This window comes from Sorex araneus, chromosome 5 (assembly GCF_027595985.1).
Source record: "Sorex araneus isolate mSorAra2 chromosome 5, mSorAra2.pri, whole genome shotgun sequence".
NCBI classification, from domain to species: domain Eukaryota; kingdom Metazoa; phylum Chordata; class Mammalia; order Eulipotyphla; family Soricidae; genus Sorex; species Sorex araneus.
The window spans coordinates 188,622,139-188,646,678 of NC_073306.1; the positions used below are offsets into that span (position 1 = coordinate 188,622,139).

At 35.4% G+C, this 24,540-nt stretch overlaps 1 protein-coding gene across 27 annotated transcripts in view; it reads left to right on the plus strand.

Annotated features, from left to right (window-relative positions):
* The window catches only part of ADGRL3 (adhesion G protein-coupled receptor L3), a 988,077-nt gene that overhangs the window by 761,331 nt on the left and 202,206 nt on the right, over positions 1–24,540 (plus strand). For 16 of the 27 annotated variants that reach the window (XM_055139571.1, XM_055139575.1, XM_055139572.1 and 13 more), the window contains 2 exons: positions 11,582–11,608; positions 14,122–14,290. In XM_055139571.1, coding sequence (XP_054995546.1) covers positions 11,582–11,608; positions 14,122–14,290 — 196 coding nt within the window. The remainder of the gene's footprint in view (positions 1–11,581; positions 11,609–14,121; positions 14,291–24,540) is intronic. The other 11 variants (XM_055139573.1, XM_055139581.1, XM_055139576.1 and 8 more) reach the window with 1 other exon arrangement.

The following is a 24,540-nucleotide window of genomic DNA, read 5'->3' on the forward strand; positions in this document are numbered from 1 at the left end:
TCAATTGTAAAAGTTCTTCAAATATTTTCCTAACCATTTGGGAATAAATGTTAATTGATTGTGCTCATCTACCATTAGATTTTACTGTGTAATAGCTTACTTACGATTTGTTGTGCTAAATTAAAATGCTCATAGAATATGCTTTTTATTATCATAAACTGCCCTTTCACAAGTTATAATAGTCTCATAAGTTTTTTTTTCTATTTAGTTCTGGTCTTTATGAGAAGGGAGTATGTGTAATTTCTTTATTAAATAATGCTTATTTGTAAAGAGAAATTAGAGAGGACTTTCTAAGGCATTCAGGGGTAGATAGTGTTTATGTGCATGTGTGTATATTATGTTTCTGATCTCTAGCTTAACTTGTCATCAAGGCATACATTCTGACTGAGAACTTCAATAAGGCTGAACTCTGACCTAAAATATGATTGATTTAAGAGTTGTTATTTTTCTATTCAGAACTTTCATATGTCTACAACATTGAATTATTAGTTCCATTGCTTTAATTTTCTGTAACATTTCTCAAGGTCCTTTATCATTCTCATTAACACAATTTTAAGAAGAAATATATTTAAATTCCTAGTAACAAATGTAATAAAGAACAAAAAAGTCTCTCTGTGTTAAAAGCAATATTGAGAAAGAGAAATCTTGGCCCTATCCTCCTGTTCATCTCTTGAGCACTCTACATGCAGGATGACTTAAAATTCTACAAGAGTATTAAATGGATTTTTACTGTTTCATGTGAATGACAAATTCAGGATTTTGTAGTACTTTTTAATCAGTTCTTGATTTTAACTTTTGGGAGTGTCAGATCGTTCTTTCCTTTTTATAATTAACTCTAAAAAGATTCTAGTATAATTATTTGTTCATCATTAAAGTGAGTAAGCTAGACTCATGGAGGATATACTGCCCCAAATTCATCAAAATTTGTCAGCTTCTATTGTGTTTCAGTGCCTCCCTTGGTTCCACTTCTTGAAATTCTTACGAAGTACAGACATGTCTTACTCAGTTGTGCTTTTTTAAATATATTTTAATGGTTCATAAAAGCAGTTTATAATAAGGTGCTTATTCACAGAGGAGTATGATGAATGTTTTGTGGCAAGTTGGAAAAACAAGAGGTGATGATACCATATGGTATAAGAAAGAGTATTGCAACATTTCAACCTGTCTTAACACATTTGACAAGAATGTGAAAAGTTATAAATTCCCTGACTTACTGAACTTTAAAGTTTGTATATTTTCTAAGTTAGAAAATAAAATATTTATTTCTTAATTTCTTAATTTTAAACTTATGAGACATATCTTATTGTGAAGGGGCAGCTTATGATAGAAAGAAAATTTTGTGAACATTTTAATTTAGCATAACAAATCCTAAGCAAGTTATTACATTGTTTTATATATATATATGTATTATTTATTTCTCAGTTCCTTTCATTTTAGCGACCAAATTTCATCAATTCTAGAATCACATGTTCTAAGGAATTTGTAAATCTAGCACTCTAAAAATTAAGAAAAAATGATAAAAATCAGGAAAAGTTGTGATTTTAGTTGTATACATAAATATTGCTAACATATATGGACTCTAAGAATTAGCTAACTTAACGCACAGATTTCATAATAATACCTATTGAAGTAAATGCAGTTTTTTTTAATCACTGCCTATTTATTCAGTTCACTAAGTTTTCAAATTGTAAAAATATTTTTGAAATCCAACTTCTGAACATCACTGTATCACTGTCGTCCCATTGTTTGTCGATTTGCTCGAGTGGGCACCAGTGACATCTCTATAATACTCAGCCTTGAGATTTAAGCAGCCTCTCCTTACTTGTCTTTGCCAACGATTGGAGGTTCATTCAGGGCCAGGGGAATAAGAGCTACTGTTACTGTTTTTGGCATATCAAATATGCCACGGGTAGCTTGCCAGGCTCTGCCGGTATGAGCGGGATATTCTTGGTAGCTTGTCGGGCTCTCCAAGAGGTATATAAGGTATATATATGTATATATATATAAAATAGAGTAATATATATGTATATATACACACATATATATTACTCTATTATTTGTTGCCTCTTGGCAGTAGGCAACTTCTGAACATATTTTAATTAATTTTCATGAAAATTTTATTGTAATATTTTTATTCTTTATAGAAAAATAATGAAATATTGATACTCCTACTTAGTTTTTTTGTTATTAAATACCAAATTAACTGAAAACAGGAAAATATCTCATTTAAAACCTGCTTCCTGTTTGGGTTTGAGGAGTTGATTAATATTTGAAGGTTGTTGTTTCCCATCTTCTTTCCACTGAACACATTCTTGAACACATTTTGAACACTGCAATCCTTAAAAAAGGATTTGTCTTTATTATTCCCATTTTAAAGACTCTGTGCCTTTGTGGCAAAGACTGTCCCAAAGATCACTCATAATTGATCTCTAGTCAGTCTATCAGCTTGGGTTGCTGCTGACTCTTATTTAGAATGGAGGTAACTGAGGGGGCAGAGCTATACTACAGAAGGTACGGCACTTGACTTACACATGGCCAACCCAGGTCAATCTCAGTTCTTCATGTGGTATCCCAAACACTTCCAGGAGTTATCCCTGAAGGCAGAGCCAGGAGTAAACTATGAGATCTGCTCAAGCTCCCCCCAAAAAACAAAAAAGAATAGGGATCACTGGATCCTCTCAGTCCTCATTTTGGGAGCTTTGTTGTTGAGTGGGTCATGAGAAAAGCTCATTCATTAGCTCTTAATACTTTTTGTTATTCTCTGAAGAATGAAGTATATTTTCATCTTGAAAAAAATTTACCTACGTTATCTTTATAATTCATGCAATCAATCACATAAATTCAAGGGTTTCCTATTTTGTAATTAGCTTTAAAACCAGGAAACGTAATATGAAAGTAGAAATATTGGAGTACTAATCAGGAAATCTACATATGCCATAAGATATTTCCTTCCTACTCTTAAATCTTCTTTTCTTTCTTCAAAATAATTACCTAACCTCCACCCTCCAAACTTTAGAGTATCACATATTTCATCCTTGAAGATTATATAGCTCCAAGGACCATTTTCCTATACATTGATTTTCCTTAATCTATTGTGATTTATCAATTATCAAATCTCTTGGTTAAGGAAAACTGTTAGCTTCATAGGCATCTAATAAGTCCATCTTTCTTTGTGCCAAATTACCTTTCCCACTATTTAAAGACATTTACCTGGAACTGGAGCAGTAGTCCATCGGGGAACGTGTTTGCCTTGCATGCACTCAATCCAGGTTGGAACCCTGGCACATGACCCACCAAGGTTCAATCCCTGTCATCTCATTTGGTCCCCCAAGCACTGCCAGAAGTAATTTCTAAGTGTAGAGAAAGGAGTATCGTCTGAGCACTGCTGGGTGTGGACCAAAAACCAAAAGAAGAAAAAAAAAACCTCATCTCTATGACTGAAATATAATAGAAGGAAAGCTTAAAAATTTTTAAAGAGGTGTGAATCATCATCATCATCATCATCATCATCCTGTTGGTCATTGAATTTCTCAAGTGGTCTCAGTAACGTCTCCATTCGTCCTAGCCCTGAGATTTTAGAAGCCTCTCTCTACTCATCCTTCCCAATGATGCTGTATTGGAGGCTCTTTCAGGGTCAGGGGAATGAGACCCAGCTTGTTTCTGGTTTTGGCATATTAATACACCATGGGGAGTTTTTGAGGTTCTCCCATGTGGGCAGGAAACTCTCCGTAGCTTGCCAGTTTCTCCCAGAGGGAGAAGTAGGCTATAAGATATCTGGCTATAAGTAGGCTATAAGCTTCCGGGAACTTGCTTTTAAGTCTCTGGATGTTGACCATTAATGAGATTACACGGCACCGGGGGCAGTCCATGGGTGTGACTGCCTAGCTATTGGAAAATGGAAAATTGGGCGGAAGAGGCCCCATCCCGATCTGAGCAGGCTTGGAGGTCTCAGCCTTCTGTTTCACACACCTGAGTTCCTCTGCCAGTACTTTCATGTGTGAGGCTCATCCGAACATGTGGAGAGGGGCCTTGAGCATGTCTGGCTAGGCTCCGGAGGTCTTCGGAATAATAGTGGAGCATTACTACCATTTTCCGGTAGCTTGGCCCCCACAAATTGCCCCCATCTCTGTGTAATCCCATCCATGGCCAAGATAATGAGACTACAACACAACGCTCCCAGAAGTCCATCTCATAGCTTAGTTCTCCCTCTCAGAGAACATGGCAAGGTACCCAGAACTTCCTGCCCACATGGCAGAGCCTGGCAAGCTCTTTGTGGCATATTTGATATGCCAAATACACGCATATCAAGATGAGTAACCATGATGGGTCTCATTCCCCTGATCCTGAAAGAGCTTCCAATGCAGCACCACTGGGAAGAACGAGTAAAGAGAGGCTGCCAAAATCTCAGGGCTAGGACAAATGGAGACATTATTTGGCACCCACTCGAGAAAATCGATGGTCTATGGGATGACAGTGATACAGTGATACTACTGGAGCACCAACTACTGGAATATTACTGGAACTACTGAAACATTAATACTGGAGCAGAACATTTAAAAAGGTGTGGTGACAATAGTGTAACAGGAGCCTGCAATGTACAAGGCCCTAATGTTGATTCTTTACAGCTCACCCTCCCACCCCCTCACTCCTGAGCACCAAGCATTGGCACCATCATAGTAGCCATGGAAATTCCCTCTACCATTGGCCTGAGTAGCACAATATAGTCAGACCCAGGTACCAAAATTTAGATTTACACAGCCAGGACAGGCTACTCCCTCAAAGCACAGTTAATGGAGGCTCCTGAAAATTAATGTGGTAAAATGTTTTTAGAAATTGTCTATTTGTTGTCTTGCATTTTAGGTAACATTTTCTCTCCCCAAAAAATTGTGTTAAAAATAATGCTGCAGGGCCAGTAAGATAGCACAGCATGTAAGGCGCTTGCCTGGCGTGCAGCCAACCCAGTTCAATCTCCAGCACTCCATATGGACTACCACCAGGAGTGATTCCTAAGTGCAAATCCAGGAGTAAATCCTGAGCATTGCTTGGTGTGGCCCAAAGCAAACAGCAACAATAGTAACAACAACAACAACAAAAATGTTCTCTTTTGTTTACTAAATCTTGAAGTTACAGAAAGACTAATTATTAGTTAACTTAATCCAATCATATTGTTTCTAGACATTCAGCATTTGTCCATAGTCATACAATATATTCTGAATATTTACATCATAGCATTTATGTATGTTAAGATTCAGGTTAAAAAAGTATTTTTTTTGTTGTCATTTAGAGAGTATTTCTTGTAGTCATTAGATAGTGTATATAGATAGAACTTTGATAGTGGGCATGGTGAGGCACACACAACAAAGTATGAAATTGATTGTTTGGGTTTATTCATAGCTTTGAATGTTCTAAAAGTTAAATGACATGTGTTTCTTGTGTATTTTTATAAATAACTCAAATGAGGGCTAATCAAATTATATTATAGAAAGGCACATGAAGGGGATATTTATCCACCAATAGAATGTAATTCAGTGCTGATATATGCTACTGAATGGAATAAACTTGATATTATTATACTGGTTTAAAGAAGCTAAACACAAAAAACCACACATTTAATTTTTATGAAATATTCAGATAAGGAAATATCTGTAAATACGGAAAGTACATTTGTACTTGTCTGGGGCTCAGGTCAGAATTTGACCCTTTTATAAACAGGGGTGTGTATTCTTTTGAGGGTAATTGAAATGTTCTACAATGACGGATACAGAATCCTGTGGTAATTCAAAAACTTTTTTAAATGTGTAAATTTAAAAATTAATAGTATAATAAATTCTATAAAAATACATTTTAAATTTTACATGAAATATGAAAACCATAAGAATACAGTTTAATAAGCATAAGGAGAGGAGAAATACAATAAATTTTCAAAGAAATTATGAATAGGCCTATAAAAATGTGTTTTATCCTAAAAGGGTATATGAATTCTATGTTGAATAGTATCATTGTGTAGATAATTATTAGGTATCTGTGTTAACAAGTAAACTTTTATAAGAAAAATCTTTATAGATATCAAAAGATCAGCTGACAATATATGAACCATTCCATATAAGAAAATGTTAATTCATTATTAAATGAGTATAAAATCCCTTAGCAAGCAAAGAGTAAACAGACCCTTCTTAATCTAGTAGAAGTCAACCGTAAGCATCATGGGTGAAGGCCACACTCAGTGCCAAAATGTTGAGAAATATGTCTGATCTTTTAGAGGAGCAATTTAATGTATCTTGTAAAACTGGTCTCATGGATCTAAATTCCACAAAATGTTGCCTACCCATGAAACTGTATCATTCCTTCAAATCTGAATTATAACCTATGTGATAGCGTATTTTCTATCAGGTGTTCATTTCATTACATTTTTCTATTCTGTTGTTTTTATTGTTGTTTCATTATATCTCACCATTAACTTATGTCTGAGTCTGATTTGGTACATCTGCTACTAATCATATGGGTTTTCCTTTGCATGTAAGATGCTTTTTTATAATATTGCTGCTCTCAGTATTGTGTCTCTGTCTTTGGCTTTTGTAATTCTGATTATAATGTTCTTTGGATCTTTTCCATTTGGGTCCATTTTCACTTTGAGCCTTTTTGGATCTGGGTACCTGTACTCGTCAACTCTGGGAAATTTTTATTTCTTATTTCTTAACTAGTGATTCTTCATTGAATTTTTCTTTCTATTCTTCGGTGTCTCCAGTGATTCTTCTATTGTTCCTGCTCAGTCCATCCATAGTTCTCTGGTGTGCTGTTGATTTCTTTTCCCATATTTTCCCAGCTTCTGCTGTTTCTTAGAGGTTTTTCTGCAGCTTACCTTGGTGTTTACAGATCTTTTCCTCAGCTGTTGTTATTCTCCTGCTCATACCTTTCATCCAAATTTTTATTATTATCACCTACTATTCATTTCTGTCACTTTGTTTCTGTTTTTTCATTTGAGCGCCTATATTTTCTTGTGCTTTGCTGACTACCTGTGCCATCCTTTGAGCTCATTCAAGTGTCACAGAAGTCATTCTCTGAGAGTTTACTGAGCTGGTTGTTCCTGGCCTTCCCCAGTATGGTTTTATTTCATTGAATTCTGTGGGCACATTGTTTTTGTGATGTAGGCAATTTTTATTTACTCCTCACTGCCTTCTACTAAAAGTTAAAGAAAAATTTTAACTTTTCTTACTGAAAAATCTAAAAGTGGAGTGTCATTTTTTTAATGTTAAATAAAAAGTAAACACTAATAACGGCTACAATTTTTTAAAGGTTTCAATTTACCTGCAATAGCCAATAGTTTAGTATATGTTCAAGAGGTACCCCAGAACTGATAGAAACAGCACAAGTGGACGAGAGGGCAAAAGGCAATGGTTCCAGTCCCCTAAGAACTGCAAGGCGAGGGGTGCAGGTCATCGATGACGAGCCTCAGGCCGAGTGCTAGCGGAGGGTGCTGTTCTTCCGGATAACTCTTCACACCGAAGAGTGAAAATGAACTGTGGGTCATTGCCCTCAACATGAAGACTGCCATACTCCAAGTCACAATATTTTACCAATGTAATTAAAGAATTAACTGTCACACTGTCATCCCGTTGCTCATCAATTTGTTCGAGCGGGCACCAGTAACGTCTCTCATTGAGAGATTTATTGTTACTGTGTTTGGCATATCCAATACTCCACGGGTAGCTTGCCAGGCTCTGCCGTGCGGGTGCAATACTCTCCGTAGCTTGCGGGCTCTCCAAGAGGGGCGGAGGAATCGAATTCGGGTCGGCGGCATGAAAGGCAAACGCCCAACCGCTGTGCTATCAATAAACGTCATTTAAAATAATGTTAATTCTATATATAATTGCTATAGAATTAAGTATTTTAAATGACGTTTATTGAATTCTGTGGGCTTTTACATAGTTTCCCCGTTGTCTGCAGCGCGCCTGCTCTTCTGAGGGTGACTCTTTGTGCTTAGCTCTCCTGGGAATCTCTGAAGGAATTAGGCTGCCTGTTGCCCCTTTCCCGCCACGTCCGTCCTCATTCAGCGACAAGTGATGTAAGTGTAGGTTGTGAGAGGAGTGAAATGTGAAGAGTAGAGCTGTTACATGGTACAAGTAGCAGTGAGTGCAGTACGCGTGTGGAGTGTGGTTGTGGTCCTGGAAGGCTGAGCAGGCGGGCAGAAAGTCTGAGATGTGGAGGTGCATCTATGAGCTGGTGGAGGGTGAGCAAAGAGGCAGCCAGGACCTCGCTGAAAAGGAGGGAATCTGCTCCGCTTCCCTAAAGGCCCTAGAGATGTCAGCTAAGAGGGTGACCCACTTGAAAGGGTGGACAAGCCAGCTGAGGGCCTCAGATGTGGACATGGCCCTGGTGAGGAGGCAGAGGGTGAGGATGGGAATTTATAATGGCTAGGTGATGTTACGTAATATTTATCTTTTTGCGACATTTCATATTGATATGTCATCCTGGAGGTGAAATTAACAGATGCTTCATTGACCCTTAGCCTGTATTTCTATATAAATAACGAGAAATTCTATTGACAAAAAAGTATGCAAGTTGAATTCTTTGAATTAAATTTATTTAGTTAATTATTGCTCATGCTAAGACTCTGCCTAAAATATGCTTAAAAATATAGTGCTTTAAACTTGATTATAAAAGAATCTAAAGTTAGGTGGTCTAAATAAAATATGGTACCATCTGTATCAACAACCTGTTTTTATTTCTGGGTCTAAGGCTCTACTGTCACTTTCTCTTAGCCAAAGAGGAGGAGAAAATGCCCAAGGGGAACTTTTTTCCAATGCTTTAATTAACAAGACCTAGAAATGTCATAATTCACCCTGTTCACATCCCAATGGACAGTACTTAATCTCATGGGTACAACTAATTATAAGTGGAGCTAGAATTATCATCTTGATTTTTGAATGGAGTTACTGGCTAATCCCTAGAATCGCCAACAAGAATTTTACTTGATTTTTCTCTTTTTTCATTTTTCACATTAAAGGAAGAGTAGTACATCCCTGCAATTACAGGTGTACATGTCAGATTTTGTGTTTTAATTATACAATATTTATTAATATAATTTTGTAGAGAATTTTTACATGTATTCCTATGTGCTAGCCTCTATAATTTTCTGAACTTGCCACTAGACATACAAACTGTTAGAAAACAGGAACTTGGCATTACAGATGGAATATGCTGATTCACTGGTAATGCATAGAATAAAATGAATATTATTTTGTTCTGTAGCTTTTCAGTGTTAATATAATAATTTCATTTTAGACATATTTTAAGAATGTTAATATGATCATTTATTTGTAATTTTTCAATTTATCTTTCATGCATCCATGTCATTATTTAAATATTTATTGGAATTTCATTCTTAGCTTGAAACACCCTCATGTCTAATTCAACATTAGTAGAGCTTTCTGGGGAAACAGGCATGTTCTAGAACTGCTCTGTCCAATATGACAAGCACTGAAGATTTGGGCACCTCTATGCTGACTAGTGTGACCAAGGAACTGAAATTTCAACTTTATTTTACTGCATTGACTTTAAATTTAAATAAACTCAGACAGTCAGTAGTTGCCAAATTAACATAGTCAGACACTGCCTGCTCATTTATGAACTTATTTCTGCCACACCTATTTTATTACATAAAAAAACTGTATAAAATTTAATTTCTCCTGAGTGTCCTCAGATAAATTATTCTACTAAAGGAAATTATTTGCTGCTGCTTTATTGTTTGAGTGAGAAATAGTGTACTTGCAGTGATTTAATGTATCTTTCAATAGTTTAATAATAGCCATTTAATATCACTGAAGACAGTATGTGCCAACCATTGTTATAAACACGTTACATATAATAGATGACATCATTATTATAAAAAGTTTATAATATATCACAGTGAAACCTGCATCATGACTATCATCGCTGTATTTAATTTTTTTTATAGTCTGGGGGCCACACCCAAGTATGGTCAGGATTTATTACTGTCTCTGTACTCAGGGGTCACTTCTGGCAGTGCTCAGGGGACCATATGTGGTATTGGGGATCACACCCAAGTTAGCCACATGCAAGGCAAGCATTTTCCTTGCTGTACTAACTCTCTGGCTCCTCACCACTTATTGATGCTTAAATGGACACCCACATAGCTATTAATTTTTGCCTAGTAAGTGTCTGAAGGTACCGGCAGAGGAACCCAGGTGTATGTGATCCCATCAATGGCCAACATCCAGAGAGAGACTTAAAAGCAAGCTCTCAGAAGTTTTATCCTAGGATATCTTTAGCCTTCTTCTTCCTCTGGGAGAAACTGGCAATCTTCTGAGAGTTTCCTGCCCCCATGGGACAGCCTTGCAAACTTCCCATGGTGTATTCGTATGCAAAATCCAGTAACAAGCTGGATCTCATTCCCCTGACCCTGAAGAGCCCCCAGTGCAACATCATTAGGAGGGCTGAGTCGAAATCCCCAAGATCTCAGGGAAAGGACGAAATGAGATGTTACTGAGCCCGCCCAAGAAATCGGTGATTAACAAGATATTGTGATTGATTGATTGATTGAAGTGTCTGAAATATGACATAATCCTTAAGCAAAATCACCTCAGGTTCTAGGTTCTATGCCATTCTCTTTCCTCATTCGACAGAGTAAGATTTTTATCAGTATTTTTCTTTATTCAAATGCATCTGTTTGGGGTCCAAGAGCTTCATTTGTGCCTGCATAGTATCAGAAACCATTGCCTTTGGCAAGTGGTAAGAGAAAGACACAGTTTCTCTTCCTTTTCCGTCCAATCACAACTCAGCAGCAGCTATGCTTATAAAAAATAATAACAATAAAATAATAATAAATTCAAAATATTCATTTTGAATATCATTTTGAATCTGGCACTGAGACATAATTTTATGAATCGGTACTGAATCGGCACTGAGAATTTATCAGAGGCATACTATTTCAAATAGTAAACACACAAGAATGAGCATTTGCTGTATGTTTGCACATATTGCTACATAGGATTATTCTATTTTCCTCTCTACGATGCTAACTGAAAGAATTTTTAAGTAGTCAAAATTGATTATTTTCAAAAGAATATAATATTCTATTTAATTCAGGTCAATCATCTACAAGTTAAAAGTACTTAGAAGCGTACTGCCCATAATTAAGTAACCTTATCTGCTAATATTACAGAGTAAGGATACCTTTAGGTGACATAAAATCTGTCATTTTAAGTATGCCCCCAAGTCTTTTTCAGATTGCTCATAAGATTTCTCATTCTCTAGAGAAATGTGATCTCTAAAAAATAAATGTCTCTGTCAAGTCACAAGTAATATGAGCACATGATGAAAAAATGGAATTTTTGAGTCTCATAAGGGATATTGCAGTATTGTAAAATTGATTTTACTCCTTGTTATTTAAGTTCTGTGGTCATTTCAGGATTTTGCCTTCTAGATATAAAGGGAAGATTATAATACATTTTAAAAGTGGGGAAAGAGGCTTTGGGGACCAAGAAAATATTTTTCATATGAAATTCTTTGTCATAAAATGCTAATGTTGGTGTTCTTGTCTTTATGTCTATGCATTCTTTAGCTATGAGGATAACAGACCCTTCATCAAGTAAGAATGACCTGAATGGCTGATAAATTCCATTTATCAGTGTGGTCCCATGAACCAGCTGTCAGATCAGTACTGAAAAATCATTAGAGCTTCTGTCATTCACATTGAGGCAGAAGAGCAAACTGTTCAGGAATATAATCAGGCATACAGCTGAAATGCAGCACAAATACACTGCAGGTGTAATAACCCCCCCACCCCCAAATCTGCTTCACCTCTTTTAATTGGATACCACCTGAATTCAGTGCCACAGTAATAGCAACTTCATGTGGTACAGACTTGTTTTGCTTTTAATAGCTGTCTCTTTTCATTGTGATATGTTTCTCTCTGCTGCATATGTTTTCATTTCTCTTGTTTGTTTGAACATCATTCATCCAAAATCATTTGGCGATTTAGAAACACGTTCGCTCTGATCTTGTGGAAATGCAAGTACCCCATTTATATAAATGAATTTATATTAAATATCTAAAAAAAAGTGAAAATGCGTCCTTCGATAATTAAAATTTGTATTTGCAAACTCACCTTTCCAATTTGACACCTGTCTGTTGATTATCTATTTCTTTACTAATATGTCTTTTTAAGTTTCTGAAATAAAGCTACAAGTCTGTACTGATGTAGTAAAAATAAATGAAGATATTTAGATTTCAGACTTTTCCCATATGCTTTAAAATTACATGTCCCGCAACAATAAATTCAAGATTGGAAACACGTGGGTAACCTTGCTATAGATTTTCAGTTTGTTCTTCTGGTGAAGAGTCCTTTGTTTTCATTTTCTCCAGTGCCATTCACTTACTTCTTCATGCTCTTGCTTCCCTTTTATGTCAGAAATTGGGCTCATTGCAGCATTCACTCTTGAGTCCACTGTGTGTTTTACAGTCGATGATAGCTGACTTGAGTATTCATTTTATGTCTATATATAAAATAGCAATTTTGCCTTGATTTTAGGGCAGTTCTTCCCATTTTTCCTTTTTCCAATGTCTTTAAGAGCTGAAATACTATACTTTCATGAACTACTATTATTTCCAAGTCTAACTATCGAATAAAATAAGTGTCTAGAACATTCTTAAATTGTGTAAGCAAACATGCCACATGCAAATAAAATCCTCCTTTGGAGATCTTTATTCAAGAATATTAATACAGACCATAATAAAATAATTTCATACAATAATTTAAGGATATAAAATTTAGAAGATAATTATATCTGAAATATAATTGCTGATTGTCGTAGAAATTGTAAATATTTAAGATTAGTTTCTTAATAAGACTTTAATCATAATTGACAACTTTGTGGCCACATACATTTTGAAGATGCAGTTCACTATAGTTACTTTATTAATCTCAGGTTCATATTATGATAAATACAAATTATGTCCTTAGTTTTCAGTTTCAATTCCAAAAACTATTTATACATTGGACAATATAAGTGGAGCAATAATAGTCTGATAAAATAAAAGTTTTACTGTTTAAGAGAAGTGTGCAGGTAAAGGAAAGAGGCGGATGCATGATTTGTATAGTTACATAGTATGGCTTAGTCCTATTCTTTCACATATTTAAAAAGGAATTGAGAAAGATTCCTTTTTTCTATTACTGGATGCCCGTATATTGGAAAGATTAATTTTATATGACTAGTAAGTGCATAACACATAATCACAAATGCATGTACTTCTGTTACCTGTTTGTGAGTTACTCTGATGAGAGGCAGCTTGGAGAAAACAAAGGGAATGGAGTCAAGCGAGAATTTGTCTTCCATTCTAGATTACTTGGTTCATTCTACTCCATCCCCATTCTCAGCTTCATTTTCCCCTTCAGTTAACAGACAATTCAAAGAGATGAAGGTGCCTTGAGCCTTTCAACTTTTCAACAAAGCTGCCAATTGTCTGATAACCAAGTCTAATGTCCAATGTGACCAATAGGATTGAAACCTAAAGGTTGTAGAAGGAAAATTTTCACCTAGTGTAGAATAATGTTCTTAAACCATTCTATCTCACATTTGCTCAAATTAGAAATTCATACATGGAATCAAAAGCTGGATCATTCCAATGAGTCATTTTCTCAGTAACTACTAAAGATTTTAAGAAAAAAAAGTGGAAATTTGGAAAAATGGGGTAAATGTGTGTCAGATGAAAGACTAATGGAGAGAGTCCAGTCAAACAAATATTGTCATACCAATGAGACCAGTGGAAACTAACAGCTTTATAGACTTCCCCCAACCTCGCCATTCACCATAACTGCATTTCCATATCATTTACATACGTGCTACAAAAACTTGTGCAGCTAAGTAGCACAACTCTTCTTTTGCTTAAATTGTGTTCATGGCATTTTCATTCATGTTTATCTCCTTAAGCTTGAAAACTTGTAGTACTCATTGAAATCTTAAAGTACTTACACCACCTGTCTTACGTTTTCTGTCTAAAAACTTATCATAACAATTTTTTCAGTGTTGGTATTGTTGAGATATTATCGCATTAGGTAAAAATCAGTCGTTGATAATCCTTATTTTTCTCTTCTCTCTACAGGTCATGGGTTATAGGTGCAATAGCTCTTCTCTGCCTATTAGGATTGACCTGGGCCTTTGGACTCATGTATATTAATGAAAGCACAGTCATCATGGCGTATCTTTTCACCATTTTCAATTCTCTACAGGGAATGTTTATATTCATTTTCCATTGTGTCCTACAAAAAAAGGTAAGCCAAATATCTCTGATCAAAATTAAGTGGTGCGCATTTCATGATAACAGTGCAAGCAATATCTATTTTAATATGATATGCCAGTGCATTTATCTTTAAAAAATAAATTTTCTGATTTTTAATAAGAAACACAAGACAAATGCCAAATAGAAGCATAATAGTTGGCGAGTTCAACAGCAATGCCAAAATGAGAGTGATATGAGTGGAACAATGCACAGGAGTTATTTTCTTGTAGAATTGACTTTACAGAGCTTACTGTTTTTATTGTAAGACACATGAAATCGTATGTTAGGATATAACTTTACTAAGATGTCATAGAGGTGTAAAATTGTATTTGTGTGGCATGCATAGGAAATATTTTTTCTTTCTAAGTGTAAACTAGTTTAAAACTAGAGAGGCCAGGGAGATATCATAAGGGTCGGGGGCATTTCTACCGAACTTGGCTTTGATCCTGGCACTACGTGATCTCAGGCATTTCTGATGTAGACCTAGAGGCAGCCCATTTGATCAATGCTGCTTGGAGGCCCACAAGCACCACACACATGGCCTTGGTGGTCTCTGATACCACAGTGTTTAAGTATTGAAAGCCCTATCTAGCCTGGGCTGTCTAGCCCTTGGACCTCCTTAGCACTACTTGAAAGCCCTTCTCTCCCAAAAGTAAGAATGTAATTTTTCAAACTTTTCTTGAAAAAAATACATTAATGAATGGTTACTGTCACTGTCACTGTCAGCCTGTTGTTCATCTTCTTGCTCAAGCGGGCACCAGTAACATCTCCATTATGAGTCTTGCTGTTACTGGTTTTGGCACATCAGATGTGCCACAGGCTACGAGTAGCTCGACAGGCTCTGCCGTGTGGGCGGAATACTCTAGCTAGCTTGCTGGGCTCTCTGAGAGGGATGGAGAAATCAACCTGGATAGGCCACGTGCAAGGCAAATGCCCTATCTGCTATGCTATTGCTCCAGAGACTAATGAATGAGTACTTAGTAAATGTCTATCTTCTTAAAAACATCTTTTATAAAATATTTGGATTAGATGATTAGAACACAATATTTTTTTGGCTTTTTGGGGTCACAATATATTTTTAATACAAAATTTCATGTTTTTATCTACGATTGTTTACATCTATAAGTACCTTTTTTATATATAATTTTATGCAACCTGGTTTACAAAACTCTGCACAGAATATTCCAGCATCTTCTAACAGAGTGTCCACTTCCCCCTCCATCATTGTTCCAATGTTCCCATCCAACCCTCCTACCTCTTTGGTAAACCTTCTACTGAAGGCCAGTTCTTAGGGCATTTGTTGTTACCCAATTATTTTTCTTTCTGTCCCTCATATGAGAGAGATCATTTTATATGTCTTCTCCCTCTGACTAACTTGACTCAGCATGATACTTTCAAAATAAATATGTATCAGCAAATTTCATTATTTCATCTTTACGTACAGCCAATTAGTATCCCATTGTTTATATGTAGCATAACTGCTTTATACAGTCATCTGTTCTAGGACATGGGTCATTTCCAGATATTGGCTATTGTGAATAGTGCTGCAATAAACATAAAGTATGAATGCTTTTTCTTTTTTTTGCTTTTTGGGTCACACCCGGCGATGCACAGGGGTTATTCCTGGCTCTTCACTCAGGAATTACTACTGGCGGTGCTCAGGGGACCATATGGGATGCTGGGATTCGAACCTGGGTCGGCCCGCATGCAAGGCAAATGCCCTACCCACTGTGCTATCGCTCCAGCCCCATGAATGCTTTTTCTTAAATGAGATTTTTTTTATTTTATAACTGTATACTGTTTGACCCAATTTAAAATGTGATCTCTGAAAATACCAGATGAACCTGTTCATATGCAGAGTATAAAGAAAAAAATGAAATAGACAATTCCGATGAAAACAAACCTCGACTTACTAGTAGATCTATGAACAGAAAAGGCTAAGGGTTTCAGAAGGAAAGACACATGAGACAGTGGTCTGGGATCTTGACACAGCGGTAGCAGCATTAGTGTAGCAGCATGGAAAAATAATTCATTACCATTGTAAACTGTAATACTGTCTCAATAAAAATTAATCTGTTAAAAACCAAACTGAATGCCTATGTACTAGGGAAAATATAAAAAGGAGAGTATGAAAATTAGGAAAAATAAATATCACTTCAAAAATTAAAGAATCAAATTAAATTTGTTCTTTGTAGCTATTAGGTAAACATCTGTTCAAGATTATCTGGAGCTGAGTCTATTTAATAAAATAGACTGAGTCCATTTAAAAAATAAATAACTATGATTTAGAGCAATAGTACAGCAGGTTACGTTCTTGCTTTGGAAACCACTGATGTGGGTTCGATTCCTAGCATCCCACATGGTTTATTACCTTTCCAGGTGTGATCCCTGAGCACAGTACTGAGCAATATGGTGTGTGGCCCAAAAACAAAAGAAAAGAAAAATTCTTTAACTATGACAAAGTTAATTAACCTTTCACCCCATGACCAGTTCCTTTGAGTGTAATGTGGAGATAAGAAAACAATTATGAGTTATTATGAATATCTCTAAAAATGAAATGGCAAAATGTGAAGAAAACCTCTAAAAAATGAATAAAAAAACCTAAAAGTTTTACTTCCAAAGAACAAAGAAAACCATGACTGAATATGTTCTAGGAGTTTGAAACACTGAAGGGATCTAAAACAAAAGTTGAAAAAAATCTTCCCACTCATCAAGAAAAATTTCATTTTGCTTGACTCTTTTGTAATGGTGGGTATTAAAAACATGTTAAATTTGAGGGGCTGGAGTGATAGCACAGCGGGTAGGGCGTTTGCCTTGCATGCGGCCGACCCGGGTTCGATTCCCAGAATCCCATATGGTCCCCTAGGCACCGCCAGGGGTAATTCCTGAATGCAAAGCCAAGAGTAACCCCTGTGCATCGCCAGGTGTGACCCAAAAAGCAAAAAAAAAATAAAAAAATAAATTAAATAAATAAATAAAAACATGTTAAATTTGATTATAAATTCAGGTTCAGATAATAATGACTGAGTACATCTATAAGTGTAGATTATAAATGAAAAAGGTTAATATTAGAATGGGTGGGTTAGAATCTAATAGGCCTAAATTTATTTTGAATTAAGCCATTTTAGAGTGATCTTCCCAAATACTGAAGAGTCTATACCACCTAAATTACTGCAGTTGGAGCTGGAGTGATAGTACAGTGGGTAGGGCATTTGCCTTGCACTCGGCCAATCTGGGTTCGATTCCCAGCATCCCATATGGCCCCCCAAGCACTGCCAGGAGTAATTCCTGAGTGCAAAACCAGGCCCTGTGCATCACCGGGTATGACCCAAAGAGAAAAAAAAATAAAAATAAAAAATAAATTGCTGTAGTTTATTCCAGCTCATTTTCACTTTTCTACTCATAACCTAAATAGTGGGGATTCCCAAAGACAGAAGCTAGATTGATAAAGGTGAAACCAACCTCAATTAAAAATTCCCATATTCACTTTGGGTGTTGGCATCCAGAAATATCCCAAATTTCTTTTTGAAAGAGAAAAAGAATCTTGTTTCAAGGGTTTTGAAAAGACTTTTTATTTTCCACAAGAAAGAATGCGAATGACATTTGATGAGTGTAATAAATAGCAGGTAATTTTATTAATTATAGTTTAGATCGCATGTTTTTGTTTTGCTTTTTTTTTTTTTTTTGGCTTTTTGGGTCACACCCGGTGATGCTTAGGGCTAACTTCTGGCTCTGCACTCAGGAATCACTCCTGACGGTGCTCGGGCGACCATATGGGATGCTGGGAATTGAACCTGGGTTGGCCACGTGCAAGACAAACACCCTCAACTCTGTACTATCGCTCGAGCCCCTTAGATCACATGTTTACAATGCATTAATATTTATGGTCTTAATATTTATGGCTACCACACCTGACCCCCACTAAAGTGTCCAAAATTCTCTACCAGTTTTGTCCTGTTACTTCTATCCCACCTTATATTTCTCCTCACCTATTCCCCACTTACTTGGGATTCCCGTTTCCATAATTCAGGGCCACAGGTTGTCATAATTTGGTACTGTCTAGTCTGTTGTCTGGTTTCTCTATATACCTCCTATGAGTGACACCATCAGGTATTGTCCTCTGATACATTTAGCTTAAGATAATGTCTTCCAGACCCATCCAATTTGCAGAAAACTGCAAGATTCTATCTATTCTTATTCCATATTATTTCATTGTGTATATAAATCACTTCTTTATTCTTTCATCTGTTATTGGCCATTTTTTCCCAGCATCCTGGCTATTGTACTAAATACAACAATGAAAAATAAAAGAGATTAAGCTCTTAAAAAATTAACTTACATTTTTACTTTTTACTCAGATTTCTTTGTGTCATGCTAATTTATAGATTTAATCTTATTCATCTCACTTACAAGTTGCTTGCTATGTAGCCTATTAATTCATCTTTTATAAAGTGAATACTGACCGTCATAATATTTGTAACATCATACAGTATGGTAGATAATATTCAGTATCACTTTTATTTTGTAAATTAGCTAGAAATTTGTAATAACAAATATAGGAAAATTTCATACAGTAAAAATTATTTGTATACCCTTTGAATTTATTTGCTTGTATTTTAAATTACCTAATACCTACTAGTTTTCTTTCCTATTATTTTTCACACAACACAGCACCGATTAACTGGGAATTATGCTTAGTATCCAGAGGAAATTTGAACCTTAGTATGTGAAACAAGTCCATTGCCTTTAGCATATTGGAAAAACTTGATATAATTGAAATTTTTTTAAGATATGTCACCATCAAGCTTAGTTTGGTAGATCACTAGAGCAAAGTTCAGCAAACTACAGCTTATGGGCTAGATTTTTCCAACTGTCTTTAATTTTTATAGCCAGTCAGCAAGAACTTTTTTTTAATGGCTACTTTAAAAATATCAAATGTATACATATACAATGTCCTTGGCTTTGCCTATTGGCTCATAAAAACTAAAATATTGAGTATCTGGCACTTTATGAAAAAAATTGCAAAGCTCTGATAAAAGCTGGTATTCATGATTTATAAAATCAAGTAATAAACATACTTCTTCAAAATTCAGTTTCTGCTTTTTAACTTTTTAATCATGACAGCATTTTATTTGATATAAAGTATGTGAATTTACTATTTTTTTTACAAATAAAAGTAGAAAATTTTGAAATCTATAGAAATATTCTAAGGAAATGTTTCTTATTAAAATATAAAATAAAATATAAAATATAAAATATAAGTAGTTTATCTTATATTTTAATAAGACCTTGTGTAAGCTGAAGGTATTCAATGACTTCTTTTATCTGTATTGTGAAATGATATCCACCTAGGGCACTTCTATCATTTGTTGCACTTACAATCATTTTCTATGGTAATGCAATGCAATTCATTATATCCCAATCTCATTCATTAGGTTCCTAGAATTTACCTCTTGACCATCATCTTTCCAGTTCTCTTATCCCAACTCCTGACAACAATAATCATTCTATTCATTTATTATTTTATGTCTATGACAATTTTGCTTTCCACATATAAGAAATTTCATGCAAGATTTGTCTGTCTTTGAGTTATTTCACTTTCCATGGTGCTATATATTTCCATCCATGTTGTCACAAATAGCAAGTTTTTCTTCTCTTTCAAGGCTATATAATGTTACACATTACATATAAAGACACATCTAGCATATACATATGCTATAGAAAATGCTTATTAACACCACATCTTTATTACTAGCTTATCCATTCATAGACTCCAAGGTTGGTTCTATGTCATGACTATTATAAATAATGATGTACTGAACATGGGAAAGTGCAAATATCTCTTCCAGATCTTGATTTCTTTTTCTTATATCTGTTCTGAGAAATGTATTGTTGGATGGTTTTGTCTTTGTGCAAATTTCATAGAACTTTATTGCGTACATTTATATGGTAATGCCTACTACATACCTTGGTTATACGGTATAATCTGTGGGACTACCTTTCTACTGACCTATCATTGATCAAAGTATTAGGCGATACATGTCTGTACACCCAGAAGTGCGGTTGCTGGCTCATAGGATTCTGTTTTTTTATTTTCTTAGGCACTTCCACACTATTTTATAGATGAGTTGTACCAAGTTAGTTTCCCACCAATAGTATCTAATGGTTCCCTTTCTCCCTATCTTCTTATCTTCTTGAAGAAAAAGAAATTCTGATTTAAGATGATCTCTCACTTTTTTTTTAATTACCCTTTTAATTTGTGATTTTGAGCCTCTTTTTATCTGCCTGTTGGCTATTTCACTGTATTCTTTAGGGAAAAATATGCTTAGTTCCTTTATCTTCATTTAATCATGTCTTAGCTGTTGAGTTGTATGATTACTTAATTTTGAACCAACTGCTTGTAAAATATATGATTTAAAATACTTAATTTCATACTTTAGGTTGTATTTTCATTTGTTATTCCTTGTGCTGTACTAAATAAAGAAAGTTTTTAAGTTTGATATAGTTTTATATATTGATTTTTGCTTTTTTTGCTTATGCTTTTGATATCATAACTAAAATTACCTATGATTTCTTTCTAGAGAATTTTTGGTTTCAAGTCATGTTTTTTAAGTTTTAATTTTCTTTAATGTGTGTGTGTGTGTCTTTGTCTATGTCTGTGTGTCTGTGTTAAGAGTGAAGGACAGGGATCCAATTTCATTCTTCTTTATGGGTTAATATTGTTTCCCCTACCATTTAATGAAGACACAACCTTCCCAAGTGAATGTTTTTGGCTTTTTATAAAATACTAGTCAACATTATAGAAAGAGGTTTATTTCTGGCTCTTTAATTATTGCATTAGTTGATGTGTATTTTTTACAACAGTATCATACTGTTTTGAAATCTATAATTTTGCAACATAATTTAAACCAGGAATTTTGAATTTCAGCTCTTTCTTCTTTCTCAGGTCCACATTAACTATTTAAAGTTTTTTTTTTCTCTTCCTATGAAACTGTATTGGAATTGTGAGAGATTTGTTGAATTATAATGTGACTTTGGGTAGTGTAGACAGTTTAGCAGAATCAATTGTAGGAGCTTTTATCTTCTAAAATTTAAGTCATCAGATTAAATTCTAATAAGGTGCTCATATTAATGTTTGTGTTTTTATTCGAGAATATAAAACATTCCACTTTTGGAATACTTTTATTTATAGCTATTTTTATTGATCCAAATAATTAACAATCATGCATATAATATCAGTTATTTAATGAATAAGAAATAAGGATTTTGTCAACACCATTTCTATTTTTACATCACACTTAATTCTGTTATGTGCTTAATTATAGAATATAGTCTCTGCTTATAATTATTTTACTTCTGGATTTAGATATAAAAAAATATTTCGTTATTAAGGTATATTCTGTTTCATGCCTTCTGTATTCCAGAGTAAACTTACAATGATATGTTTACCTATAATGTGAAAATAATTGAAAATTAAATAACTTATGGCATAGTGTAGAAAGAGCTCTCATGGTGATAGTCCATATTATTTTGTTTATTCCATTTTTAAAAATACATGCTAAACATTTCAAATAAAACCACAGAAAAACCAAGTCAGTATAATTGGTCACTATTTCATATAACTAATGTGGGACTTGGCATCACTAATTGTCCAGATTTGCTTATTGTTTATGTAATCAATCAATTTAGAATATTTAACCTTTGTTCAAAAATGTAGATGATTTTTAATGAATTCTTGTGGCTTATAGAGTATTGCTACCTTTGAATAGGATAGTTCTCTCCTCCTTATTTCTCTAACCCTTCCATTCTTCTCCCCTTCTCTGCTCGTTCCTAACCTCTTCTCTTGCTCCTAAACTATTTACATTTAAATACCTTAAAAAAAATTTATTACTTGAGTAGCACTGTAGCACTGTAGCACTGTCATTCTGTGTTCATTGTTTTGCTCTAACGGGCACCAGTAACGTCTCCATTGTGAGACTTGTTACTGTTTTTGGCATATCAAATACACCACGGGTAGCTTGCTAGGTTCTACCTTGTCGGTGGGATACTCTCAGCAGCTAGCAGGGCTCTCTGAGAGGGATGGAGGAATTGAACCCGGGTTGGCTGCTTGCAAGGCAAATGCCCTACCTGCTGTGCTATTACTTCAGTCTATTATTTGAATACATTAGTAAAAACAATGTGGTATATTGATTATGATCAAAGTCTATTTTTAATTTTAATATTTGGGCATGATTAAGGTCATATATAGTGGCGTTCAAGGCTTACTCCTGGCTTTTCACTCATGGTTCACTCCTGGCAGAGCTTTGGGGACCACACAGGGTACCAGTGATTGAACCATGTTCAGCTGCACTTAAATGTATTGAAGACACTCATGCCACTAGATATATTTTTAAATAAATGAAATGCAAATCAGCTTTAAAACTGAATTTAAAATCTCTCTGATTCTTATTATCTAGCATAAAAGGAATTAATGGCAAAACAAATTAGAATAATCATATATATATGTGTGATTTTGGCAGACCAGACCAGAAAATGGCTTCAAAGGTTACCTTTGCACTCTGGTTTGTTACACTGTCCAGTACAGCTACAGACCCTCTCTCTGTCTCCTCTTTCTCTCAACCTCATGCACTGAAATAGCTCATGACAAAATGCCTTTGAAAGATTTTTCCAGAAGTGGTCTTTTCTGAGAGCCTTCCTTGGTCTTCCTATTTCCTGGAATCTTTTCTTCTTCAGTCCTTTGACCCACCTGATTGCAACAGTTTTCCTATTATATGCTAAGTGTTCAGTAAATTGAATTCTTTGATTAAATTTGAACATACAGTGGGTGGGGCATTTGCCTGGTTTGATTCCTCCATCCCTCTCGGAGAGCTTGGCAAGCTACCAAGAGTATCCTGCCCGCACAGTAGAGCCTGGCAAGCTACCCATGGCATATTCTATATGCCAAAAACAGTAACAGGTTTCACAATGGAGACATTACTGTTGCCCCCTTGAGCAAATTAATGAACAACAGAACAGCATTGCTACAGACAGTGCTACATTTTGTTATGTTTCTAACTAATGTAACTTGCAACCTTTATCAATATGAGACATCCATTATCCTTGTGAACTGTGTCCCTGGTTGCATGCTGCAGGCATGGTTTAGAGCCCTAGAACCATAAGGTCCCCAGTGCCTCTTTGAGTCACTTTCAGACACAAAAAAGTGGAGGGCAAAAGGCAAAATTTAAAAGTATACGTTATGCCCACAGATGCAAGCACACAAGAAACAAAATACGCTTGTAGCTGATAAGCATGTTTTATTTTTGTCTTTCCTGTTTGATGAACTAGGTAATAAAGAAAAAAATAATAACCCATGTTGGGTCTGGAGCCATAGCACAGCATGGAAGGCACTTGCTTTGCATGAAGCCAATCTGGTTCAGTCCCCAGCATCCCATATGTTCTCCCAGGCACTGACAGGAGTGACGCCTGTGTGCAGAGCCAGGAGGAACCCCTGAGCCCTGTTGGGTGTGGCCCAAAAAACCCAAACAAAACAAAACAAAACACTGTGTTTCTGGGGGTGTTGGGGGTATTGCTGAGAAGCTCCTTCTGTCTTGGTGACACAGTTTTTTCCCAGCATTCAGGGGATGCCAGGAATTGAACAAGGGCCCCTCAACATATAAACTAAAAGCTCAAACCCTTTGAACTGTCTCCTTGGTCCCCAATTTAAACTTGATTAAAGTTTTCCCAAAGTTTTTTTGATATATTTTCCTGCATTAAACTGTAAGTCAAAAGTATGTATTTACCCAGATACCGCCCCTGCTCTGCTACCCTACAACAGGGTTAAAAATTTAATCAGCAACGCTAAAAGCATAATCACATTTCTCTAATATTATTGAAAAACTTTTTTTTTTAGCTTTTTAGGTCACACCCGGTGATGCACAGGGGTTACTCCTGGCTAATGCACTAAAGAACTACCCCTGCCAGTGGTCGGGGGACCATATGGGATGCTGGAATCAAACCCGGGCTGGCCGTGTGCAAGGCAAATGCCCTTCCCGCTGTGCTATCACTCCAGCCCCCTAAAAAACGATTTTTAAGGAGGAAATTCTCAGTAATTTTACACTTATATTCCAAAGTCACAAGTCTGCCCACTTTTAAAAAAATTAAATAACTGTAGTTTTAAAAGAAATGATTAAAAATTTTTATTTTATGTCATTAAATATCCTCACTCTCTCTTCCAAACCTTTCTCGTTCTTGGTTCTTCTGCAT